Consider the following 12,073-nt stretch of genomic DNA (forward strand, 5'->3'; position numbering starts at 1 on the left):
CACTGAGGAAACAGCTAATGAATAAAGATCATTATACAAACATGATTTTATAAAACCTCACCCCAAAAGAAGTCACTTTATCTTTAATGTCGATGAACTGATTTAAATTATTTATATTTAATTAAATTATTTAAATTATTAAAATATAAGTCATAAAAACTGATAGATGGGAACAGAGATTCTGTGACTTATAAAAATAGACAAAAATCTCAATGGAGATAATGAGAAATATTAAATTGAAAAAATGCAGTAGTTAATATGGAGCATAAACATGACTATTCTTCCTCTAATCCACCAAAATAACATGAACCTAAACAATGGGACAATGTTCACTCAGATCACTGGTATTTTCTCAGTCTAGGATTTACATGTAAACCAAGTCTTCTTCTTCCCATCTCCTACCTCATTGTCATTTTCACTCTAAAAGATAATATCTTAGGTTGTTTTTAAAATCAATTTCTAACTTATTAGCACCTTCCTCCACATAAACAGGCACTTCTACCAAAAGGCTGACGCTCCATGCGTGGGAACCTGGGGAATGTGAGCGGCAGAATCAAGAGAACAAGCAAGGAAGATAAGAGAACGCAGCTCTGTTTTCCCTTGACTATTTTAAGGCTGCTGAACAGTGCTGCCTACTCACAGGCTGAAGAAAAACAAACTCCGCGTGAACTCTGCTTGTGAGCATGTGACCAGGACTAAAATGTCAAGACCTGGGTGTTCCCCAAATGCCTCAACTGTGACATGGAGCCACTTGTTCCCACAAACCCCACCCCACGGTGGTGCTATAATCCTCTGTTTCCTCTCCCCTCATCACCTCCTCCAACCAGTAACTCTCCACCGGCCTTCCTGTTATCCATCACACCCGGCTCTCCACCAGCTTCTCAACAGGTTTTCAAACAGACATTTTCTCCAGGCTTTGGTCATGTAGGGGGTGGGTGGTAATAAGTCCCCAATACCGCAAGCACAGATTGCTATAGTGCTCAGCGAAACATCTGGTACAGTGATGGCTAGGAAGTACATGTTTACCAGCAAGGTGTATCGAAAATCAGGCTTAATAGAATGATTCACAGACAAACCCACATACTTTTTATTTGGCAGTGATCATAACCTCAACATGCACCATAAAAAAGCTTATATTTACACATATTTTAGGCAAATACACACGCTTCTTGCACGAAAGATCCATAAAGAAAATAAATCTTCATTTTCTTTAGGTTCAATTCTCTTAACAACAGTCACACACACAAAAGTATACTCGCTTGAAAAAAGAAAACAAATTTTCTATCTATCAGTTTCAGTAAAGATTTAAAACAGGGATCTGTTTAAACCCAACAATGCTCATAATAAGTGGTGAGGGTTATGACCTTACATACTGCCCACCAAACAGGTTTCCCAGGTGGCGCTAGTGGTAAAGAACCCGCTTGCCAATGCCCAAGACGTAAAACATGCAGGTTTGATCCCTGGGTTGGGAAGATCACGATCCCTGGGTCGTGAAGGGCATGGCAACCCACTCCAGTATTTTTGCCTGGAGTATCCCATGGACAGAGGAGCCTGGCGGGCTACAGTCCACAGAGTTGCAAAGAGTTGGACACGACTGAAGGGACTCAGCACGCATATATGCACCAACGGGCATCATAAAGATACATTTTCCACAATTCTGCCACACAAATTAAATAATGTCCCAAACAGGATATTTTAGGTACAATTGAAGAACCAGATTGAATTTTATAAAAAGTCATACTGAAGCTTATAAATCTAAACATGTCCTCTTGAGAACTGAGAATTAAAATAATAATGAAAGGTAATTTTTATTGAATGTTCAGTGTGTGCTGAGCACCAAGCCTTACTAAATAATTAACACCACTGTAGGAAGAAATAAGGACAAATACCTACATGTCATGTGCTCAAGACATTAATTTCACATAACAATAACTCTACAAACTTACTCTCTAAATTTCATCCAATACTCACACAATAATATGCCACAGTTAAAAGGAAGAAATAAATGAAGACAACTCGGAGTGCAGGAATCAAGTCTCTTGCATGGAGAACACCTCCCTAAAGCTCTGTACGTAAAATCTGAAGACTCGGGCCACTGATCTAGCTTCTCTAAGATTGGTCCACTACGCCAATTTCTTTACAAAAGCGAACTACAGCCTCTAGTGGCACATATGAGAATAAGAAAGTCTAGGCAACAAAAACATGATTTGAAATTGCCAGAAAGACCAACCCCAATCAATTCCTTGACCTAATCTGCAGTCCCTATTGCTTGTTTATGAAAATCTTGAAATGATTTTTCTTCAATGCATAAGAATTGCAAATAAGCAAGTAAAAGAAAATAAAAAGAACCATAGTTTCCCATCCCTGCTCAAGGATCCCACGAATAAGGCAAATGAAAAATAAAGTGTTATGAAAGCATCATATTCTTTTTTCTCCCACAATTCAAGTTTAAACCATATTCACCAAACTGTAAACACACATTTAAATTATCCTTGGCTATTGGTAATTGCTCAATGCTTGCATTGGCAGGCCTGCCAAAGCCCCTACTTATAATGTGCAATGCTTTTGCAATTTCAAGATCAAGGGTATGATCTTGAGGACAGAGTTTATTTTGAGTTTAATTACTTTCTATTCAAAGTTACATGCCCTCTTTTAAAAAAAATTGTTTTAATTGAGATATAACTGACATATTACATTATATTAATAGTATGTCAACATCATATTCTTTTAAGTATACAGCATCATATTCTTTTAAGCAGTTCATAATTTCTACATTCTTAAATGTTCTACATTTTTAAATGTACCTTAACACATACACCATAGGTATGTTTTCTCACAACCTGTAACTATGAAACAGAGGTTCATGCTTTCCGAAAGCATCTTCCAATCTGAGCCACAGAGAATAAAACAATGAACATAACATGAAAATCTCATTTTAATAATGTCAGATTAATCAGAGACACAATTCTTATAGTTTAATGTATTTTTACGGAAAGGGTGTCAAAAATGCAAGGATAGGGCTTAATTATTTTTTCTCCTTATTACTCATTCTCACACTACAAACCAGCCTCCTTGAAAGAAAGTTTACACTGCAAACATAATAAATTTGTTATCAAAGATTTCTTACATCCTCCTATTTGCCTGCTACTTGCACTTACTTCTTAAATTCTAAAAGTTATAGGTCATTATTTATGAAATGTTATAGGGCCAAAATGAATATAAAGATATAATATTTAATAACTGATTTATAATTGCATTATAATGAGATTCCAGGAAAGCTGAGGCATAGACTCCCCATCCACCATCGCACAGACATCAAGGTTAGTTTGGGTATACCTTGACGGCACAGGCCTTAGGCTAGCAAGTAAGTACCGTAAATGTCCTTTGCATTCAAGGTACCACAAAGAGCCATTTTAAGGAAAAGATCTATATTATGCATTGACTCATGAGGGGGCTCTAGACAAATGAAAAGGGAGGAGAATCAGAGATTAAATTGAGAGAGGTCCTCTACCTGTGTCCTCGAATGTCAGACTGATCACACACGCCTCCAAGTGCAATCCTGTGGAACTCTCGGCCCAGGGTCTTGGCCACTGATCTGCCCACACTTGTTTTACCAACCCCAGGAGGGCCGACAAAGCACAGGATAGGGCCCTTCAGGTTGTTTTTCAGCTGCCTGACAGCCAGGTATTCCAGCACTCTTTTCTTCAATTTTTCCATGGCGTAATGATCGTTATCCAGCAGAACTCGGGCTGCTCGAATGTCCAGGCGATCTGTCAAGCAGCCCAACAGAAACAATCTGAGCACACGGACCTACGCAACGGAAGAACTCCTTTTCAGACTGGCAAGAGCCAGAACAGCTTTTTGGAAAAAGCAGTGATAAGAACAGGCTTGGTTTCTTCTAAATGAGTCTTCAGGGGGACCTAGACTTGGTTTTCTTGCTTAAGAAGATTTGGTATTTATAGAAATAATAGATATTACATAATTAAAAACTCAAGGAGTTAGTACTCATTCCATTTGGAATGATTTTCTATATAGACATTATTTCTATGGAGACAAGCAGAATATTTCTACATATTCTACTTGTGCTTGTATTTGTTCTTTTCCTTTTTAAGTGGTTTTTTATTATTATTATGTTAGTTATATATGCTCATTCCAGAAAATCTGATGACACTAATAAAAAAGGAAGAAAATACTCACCTGTAATCTCATTTCCCCACAGAGAGCATCACTACCTTCACTTCAGTACACATTATTCCACATTCTGTGTCTGTGTGTGTATACGTGCACACACACTTATATATCTATTTTTCAAACTAAGATTAGATGAGGTCTTCAAATTTTGGAAAAGTAAGTTTTTTTCACTTAATTAATATGGACATCTTTCAGTGTCAAATGTATTCTTCAGTAACAGTTTAGTGGCTACATAATATTCCTTTATTTAACTATCCACACTCATTCCCTATTGCTGGGCATTTAGGTTACCTACAAATCTTTACAGCTATAAAGTATGCTTCACTGTACATCTCTGTAACTAAATCTCCACATATCTCTGTAATTACTTCCTTTAGCTAATCTTCTAAATCAGAAGAGCTGGGTTGAAAAAAAAAATTAAGACATGAAGAACTGTCTAAGTTCTATCTATTAAAATCTCACCAGAAATGTATGAATTAGGCCCCGTTTCCAGAGCCAAGCTTTCATCAGGTTTACTGGTGCTTTAGGATCTAAAATAATCACAGATTAAATGATAGGTCAAGCCAAAATGAATTTATCAGCTGGGTGGCAGCCAGAGGATAATCCACAATCACAAAATTGACAGTGAAAAGAAAATGGGAGAGAGAAAAACACAGAAGTCCACTCTTTAACTCCGTTATTTGGAACATGCTATGCATTTTTCCTACAAGAAAAAAAAAATGGCCTGGTTTTCAAGCTAGTCTACAAAAATCCAGCTAAGCAATAATGTATGTAAATTAATTACAATACTACTGAATTTAGTCAGAGTCCTGGCTGAGCGATTTGGAAAAGGAAGAAAAAAATTTCTTCCCCTTGCCTGGCTTCAGAAGCCAACCAATGAATATATGAATAAATGAAAGAAAGTCTCCTATTTCATGATGCTAACCCTGACACCAAAACCTACCACAGTGAAGAAAAAACCCACTTCAGACCAATTCCACTTTGCATAGCTCTAATTATTCAAATGCTGGTAAATCAAATCTATTCAAAGAGTAATTTACAGAGTCCCAGTGGGATTTTAGTTATACAAAGATGGTTCAATACTTAGTTATCAATATATTTATATCATGTCGAAGGGTACTTTCCAAGAAAATGTCATTTTGTATCTAAAAAGGCATTTGCTATAATGCAACATTCACTTCTGATGAACATTTAGTAAATATTTAGTAACTAGCTGGGCTGGATGAAGCACATGCTGGAATCAAGATTGCCAAGAGAAATATCAATAACCTCAGATACGCAGATGACACCAACCTAATGGCAGAAAACAACAAGGAATTAAAGAGCCTCTTGATGAAGGTGAAAGAGGAGAGTGAAAAAGCTGGCTTAAAACTCAACATTAAAAAAACTAAGATCATGGCATCCGGTCCCATCACTTCATAGCATATAGATGGGGAAAAAGTAGAAACCGTGACAGACTTTATTTTCTTGGGCTCCAAAATCACTGCAGACAGTGACTACAGCCACAAAATTAAAAGACACATGCTCCTTGGAAGAAAAGCTATGATGAACCTAGACAGCATATTAAAAAGCAGAGACATCACTTTGCAAATAAAGGTCTGTATAATCAAAGCTATGGTTTTTCCAGTAGCCATTTACAGATGTGAGAGTTGGACCATAAAGAAGGCTGAGCGTTCAAGAGGGAGGGAACACGTGTATACCTATGGCTGATTCATGTTGATATTTGGCAGAAACCAACACAATTCTGTAAAGTAACTATCCTTCAATTAAAAAATATATAAATTAAAAAAAAAAAAGGCCGAGAGCTGAAGAATTGATGCTTTTTAACTGTGGTGCTGGAGAACACTCTTCAGAGTCCCTGAATAGCAAGGAGATCAAACCAGTCAGTGCTAAAGGAAATCAACCCTGAATATTCACTGGAAGGACTGATGCTGAAGCTGAAACTCCAATATTATGGCCACCTGATGTGAAAAGCTGACTCACTGGAAAATATTCTGATGCTGGGAAAAATTGAGGGCAAGAGAAAAGGGACAACAGAGGATGAGATGGTTGGATGGCATCACCAACTCAATGGACATGAGTTTGAGCAAACTCTGGGAGATAGTGAAGGACAGGGAAGCCTGGCAAGCTGCAGTCCATGGGGTCGCAAAGAACCAGACATGACTGAGCGACTGAACAACAACAAAACTAAGAACAGAATCCATGTACGTTAGAAAATAAATGAAAACACTGAAGGAATTTCTTCTAATATGCCAAGTAAAGATAATTTTAAAAGTCGAGTCTTTCAAACTTTTAAGGAAAGAAAATTTCCACGCTACTTACTGTTGTTATCTTTTCTATATACGATGCATCTTTTCTGATTATTCTTTTTAATTATTCAGAATGTACGCTTCCTATTATGAATAAGACTTACAGTTAAACATAAAAAATGTAAAACCTACTTCAACATTTATTTCTCTATTTACAATTAGAAGACTGAAATGGTATCTACTGGCTCCCTCCATTCAACATGGAAAATCAACAAACTTATTTCCTCCAACTCACTCCTCTTTGCTTAGGTAACTGTCTCTACTTAGGTAAGCTTCTCTTTTTAAGAATTATGAAAGACATTTTTCACGGTTTTATGATTTTACTTGTAACAACTATTTAGGCCTAAAGTACTAGTTTAGAGCTCAACATGACTACTTTTACACCACAAATTATCCATCTTCAGTTCTTCACTGAGATGGTGAACAATGAGAAGTGTTTTTGTGATGGGTACATGAGTGCCGTGCATCTCTAATGCTGACACACGTCCAACAGAAACTCTGAGTTGTAAAAAAAAAAAAAAAAAATAGCTTTGCTTTGCTTTTATATTTTCTTGGTTATTTCAGTAAAGAATGGGAGCTAGCACTCTGCATTCAAGTAAACATTTTGCCTTCAATTCTCTACAAGTGACATTGTATAAACCTGACAAAAATTCCTAGTTAGTCATTAATTTCACTTTACAAATAGGACCAGTGCGGGAGGGGAGGAAGCTGAGGGCAACTTACTAGGTTACTAATAGCAAACAGTAAAACCTGCAATTTTGTATCTTCAGGTCATTATACTACATGCACCCTGCGTGTCTCATAAGTCATTAAAGATAAATCTTAGAGGACAGAAAAACATTACCAAGAGAACACCAACATTTCAAAACAAGACCCTTGGTGTTACCAGGTTATCTAGATGTGCTTCACATCATATACTAGCCCTACTGTCAAGAGAAAATAACAGGGCTTGGAAATTATCACGACTCCATTAATGACACAAATACCTGTCAAAAACACACCAAAATGTAAGGCGTTTCATTTTACGCAGATGAAATGAAAGCAATAAAACTGCAACGTCACTTTCTTTCCCAGGTCTATACTAACAGTGCACAGGGCCTTCTCCAAATCTCACAGAATAGGGCCACTTCGTTTCAAAGCAGGTGCTGAAGAGCTAGGAGTTAAGAGAAGACCATCTGAACCAAAATGGTATTTTCTAATAGCCCAGCTAGATCCAGATGGACATCAGAACTCAAACTGGTCAGGTGACAGCCAGGGGCTAATTCAGTGGGAACGCTGCTCCCTGCAGTCGTCTTTCTATGGCGTCTCCAGAAAATTTTGAATGAAGAATTAAACCAAGAAGTTCAGCTTCAGTTTGTTTCGTAAAACATTGTCAACTGGAAGGCAATGGACTGTCATGAATGTAAACATGAAGTAAATTAAGAAATAAATTTACCAACATAGCTTTATATACAGTTGCTCAAAACCTGGAAACAACCCAAATGTCCAACAACTGTTAAATGGATAAACCAATTACTGATAGATGCAGTAACAAAGATGAGCTTTAAAGTAATTATGCTAAGTGAAAGAATCAAAAAAAAAAGGGAGCACATACTAAATCATTCCATTTATATAAAATTTTAGCCATACACATTAATAAATCCGCTAAGTGAGTCTATCAAAAAAATTAATTAAAATAGGGTTGTTTTAACCTTAATACTGCCCTAGCATAGTTAATATAACACAAATATGCTTCATTCTGGGCCCTCTTTGAGACAAAAATGCTTTTTTTGAATTCTCAGGACCAGAGAGTATGCTCCTCTGTAGATTAACAGAAAAGTATTTTTTAAGAAAAACATTTTTTAGTATTAAAAATTCAGCATTCTGAAATCTAGTATGTATAGCATACCTTATATGGGGCATAAACATGTGTTTTGGGGCTAGCACTTCTTAAAATTTCTAGCACTGCTTTAAATGTAAGAGTTTTACTAGCCAGGAAAATATACCTGTTCAATTCTCAAGACTCAACAATTCTTATGCCAAAAATAGTTCAGAGAATCAACCCACTGCTGAACTTAATAAACCTTGTATGTAAATTTAACAATAGAGTCCAATAACAGAAACAAATGCAAATAAAATGATTCTGAAAATTCTGAAATACAACTGAGTATATTTCTTACCCCAAGAACAAGTACATAACAATCCTCCTGGTATATAGAAAAACTTTACTCAAAGATAGGAGAGATAAAAAGAAATTAAACTCTTTAAATAGTTTTAGTGGGAAAAAAACAAACTTTCAATGGTAAAACTGTTTTACTGTTATCCTGTCATTATACATAATTATTTCCTTTCAGTTCAGTTCAGTTCAGTCACTCAGTCGTTTCTGACTCTTTGCGACCCCATGAGCTGCAGCACGCCAGCCCTCCCTTTCCAACACTAACTCCCAGAGCCCACCCAAACTCATGTCCATTGAGTCGGTGATGCCATCCAACCATCTCATCCTCTGTCGTCCCCTTCTCCTCCTGCTCTCAATCTTTCCCAGCATCAGGGTCTTTTCCAATGAGTCAGCTCTTCGCATCAGGTGGCCAAAGTATTGGAGTTTCAGCTTCAACATCAGTTCTTCCAATGAACACCCAGGACTGATCTCCTTTAGGATGGACTGGTTGGATCTCTTTGCTGTCCAAGGGACTCTCAAGAGTCTTCTCCAACACCACAGTTCAAAAGCATCAATTCTTCGGCGCTCAGCTTTCTTTATAGTCCAACTCTCACATCTATACAAGACCACTGGAAAAACCATAGCCTTGACTAGACGGACCTCTGTCGGCAAAGTAATGTCTCTGCTTTTTAATATGCTGTCTAGGTTGGTCATAATCTTCCTTCCAAGGAGTAAGCGTCTTTTAATTTCACGGCTGCAATCACCATCAGATGCAGTGATTTTGGAGCCCAAAAAAATAAAGTCTCTCACTGTTTCCACTGTTTCCCCATCTATTTCCCATGAAGTGATGGGACCAGATGCCATGATCTTAGTTTTCTGAATGTTGAGCTTTAAGCCAACTTCTTCACTCTCCTCTTTCACTTTCATCAAGAGGCTCTTTAGTTCTTCTTCACTTTCTGCCATAAGGGTGGTGTCATCTGCATATCTGAGGTTATTGATATTTCTCCCGGCAATCTTGATTCCAGCTTGTGCTTCCTCCAGCCCAGCGTTTCTCATGATGTACTCTGCATATAAGTTAAATAAGCAGGGTGACAATATACAGCCTTGACATACTCCTTTTCCTATTTGGAACCAGTCTGTTGTTCCATGTCCAGTTCTAACTGTTGCTTCCTGACCTGCATACAGATTTCTCAAGAGGCAGGTCAGGTGGTCAAGTATTCCCATCTCTTTCAGAATTTTCCACAGTTTATTGTGATCCCACAGTCAAAGGCTTTGACATAGTCAATAAAGTAGAAATAGATGTTTTTCTGGAACTCTCTGCTTTTCTGATGATCCAGCGGGTGTTGGCAATTTAATCTCTGGTTTCTCTGCCTTTTCTAAAACCAGCTTGAACAGATGGAAGTTCACAGTACATGTATTGCAGAAGCCTGGCTTGGAGAATTTAGAGCATTCCTTTACTAGCGTGTGAGATGAGTGCAATTGTGCGGTAGTTTGAGCATTCTTTGGCGTTGCCTTTCTTTGGGATTGGAATGAAAACTGACCTTTTCCAGTCCTGTGGCCACTGCTGTTTTCCAAATTTGCTGACATATTGAGTGCAGCACTTTCACAGTATCATCTTTTAGGATTTGAAATAGTTCAACTGGAATTCCATCACCTCCACTAGCTTTGTTCGTAGTGATGCTTCCTAAGGCCCACTTGACTTCACATTCCAGGATGTCTGGCTCTAGGTGAGTGATCACACCATTGTGATTATCTGAGTCATGAAGATCTTTTTTGTACAGTTATTCTGTGTATTCTTGCCACCTCTTCTTAATATCTTCTGCTTCTGTCAGGTCCATACCATTTCTGTCCTTTATTGAGCCCATCTTTGCATGAAATGTTCCCTTGGTATCTTTAATTTTCTTGAAGAGATCTCTAGTCTTTCCCATTCTGTTGTTTTCCTCTATTTCTTTGCATTGATCGCTGAGAAAGGCAGCTACTGCTCGCCAAATTACTTCCTTTAGAAAACATAAAAGAGTTGCTGTCTCTAGTACTTATTTGGCACTTATTGCCAACTACCTCAAAACTGTTTTGTTTTCCTATGCTCCTGGCAAAGAGTACATAAATACAAAGCTTATTGTCTGACTGACTATTGGTATTGAGAAACACATATTCACCAATTACAGAAAATCCTACTTTCTCCAGAATTAGGCAAACGCACTTTTACACAGCACCTTCTTTTCCTTTACTTCCTAAAATCTATGATACAAGTTCAGTCTCTATAAATAGTTTACATCATGAACTGCTGTAACAGAAAGATAATCAATGGGAAATATTTCACCAGAATTTGCTCGAGCTTTCTGAGAGACAATTAGACTGCAAGAAAAAGTGTTATTTGTGCACTCACCAGTTGTACTTTTGTTCCAGGGAAGCTCCACCATAAGTTCTAAATAATTTCTAGTCAGAGCATATTCTGGCATTGACTGAGGCATTTTTTTGAGCCTGTGGGGAAAGAATACATAGCAAACCTGTTCAGGAACACAGAAAAACCAAGCATATCTCCCTTTCTTGGTCAGATATATCATTCATTTTTGGCTAAACAAATCTGAAAACGTTTTTATTAGGCTGGTGCTAATGTAACTGTTAGCTTCCGTAACTTAGCTAAAGTAACTGGGGCTTCCCTGGTGGCTCAGACGGTAGAGAATCTGCCTTCAATGCAGGAGCTCTGGGTTCAATCCCTGGGTTGGGAAGATCCCCTGGAGAAGGAATCGCTACTCAATCTAGCGTTCTTGCCTAGAGAATTCCATGGGCACAGGATCCTGGCAGGCTACAGTCCATGGGGTTACATGGAGTTGAACAAGACTGAGCAAATTTCACTTGCACTTTTCAACATAACTGTGGTTTTTGCATTGTTGAACTCGGCCATTTGATATTGGAATACATTCTTAATAAATGTGGTTATGCTATACATCATTTTAATGTGCATTTCTATGTTTTTTGCTAATGACTTATTACTTGCTGTTTATTTTAGACTGGGGAAATGATGTTAGACAAAAAACAAATTCTATGATATTCTTATTCAGGTTCAAAATGGGTTGTAAAGCAGAGACAAGTCACAAGTCACAGATACTTGCAAACTAGCACTCTGATTCTATCCTTAAAATACGTAAGGCCTTATCAATATCTGTACCTCATAGGGAGAGTCTCAAGTCAATTACCCAGTGATTTATTTAGGTGCCTAATCATGTATAATACGATAATTACATATTGTCTTGTAACAGAGAGAAAGTCAGCTCATGAGATATTTAATTAAAATAATGCAACTTTCATAATACATGCAATGCTTAATAAAGTGTTGTGTACACAACAGATGTTCTGCATTTGTTAACTAACGTCAGAGTCACTGTCAAATATCTCAATGACATTTACTTATGTTCTTAACTGTGCATCTCAGAAGTCA

At 37.5% G+C, this 12,073-nt stretch overlaps 1 protein-coding gene across 2 annotated transcripts in view; it reads right to left on the reverse strand.

Annotated features, from left to right (window-relative positions):
* Positions 1–12,073, reverse strand: part of LONP2 (lon peptidase 2, peroxisomal) — an 82,319-nt gene that overhangs the window by 55,275 nt on the left and 14,971 nt on the right. For both annotated transcript variants that reach the window (XM_081507941.1, XM_081507940.1), the window contains 2 exons: positions 11,021–11,115; positions 3,512–3,770 (listed from right to left, as the gene is read on the reverse strand). In XM_081507941.1, coding sequence (XP_081364067.1) covers positions 3,512–3,770; positions 11,021–11,115 — 354 coding nt within the window. The remainder of the gene's footprint in view (positions 1–3,511; positions 3,771–11,020; positions 11,116–12,073) is intronic.

The sequence above is a fragment of the Giraffa tippelskirchi genome, chromosome 7 (genome assembly GCF_054371585.1).
Source record: "Giraffa tippelskirchi isolate mGirTip1 chromosome 7, T2T-mGirTip1v1.2.pri, whole genome shotgun sequence".
NCBI lineage: Eukaryota > Metazoa > Chordata > Mammalia > Artiodactyla > Giraffidae > Giraffa > Giraffa tippelskirchi.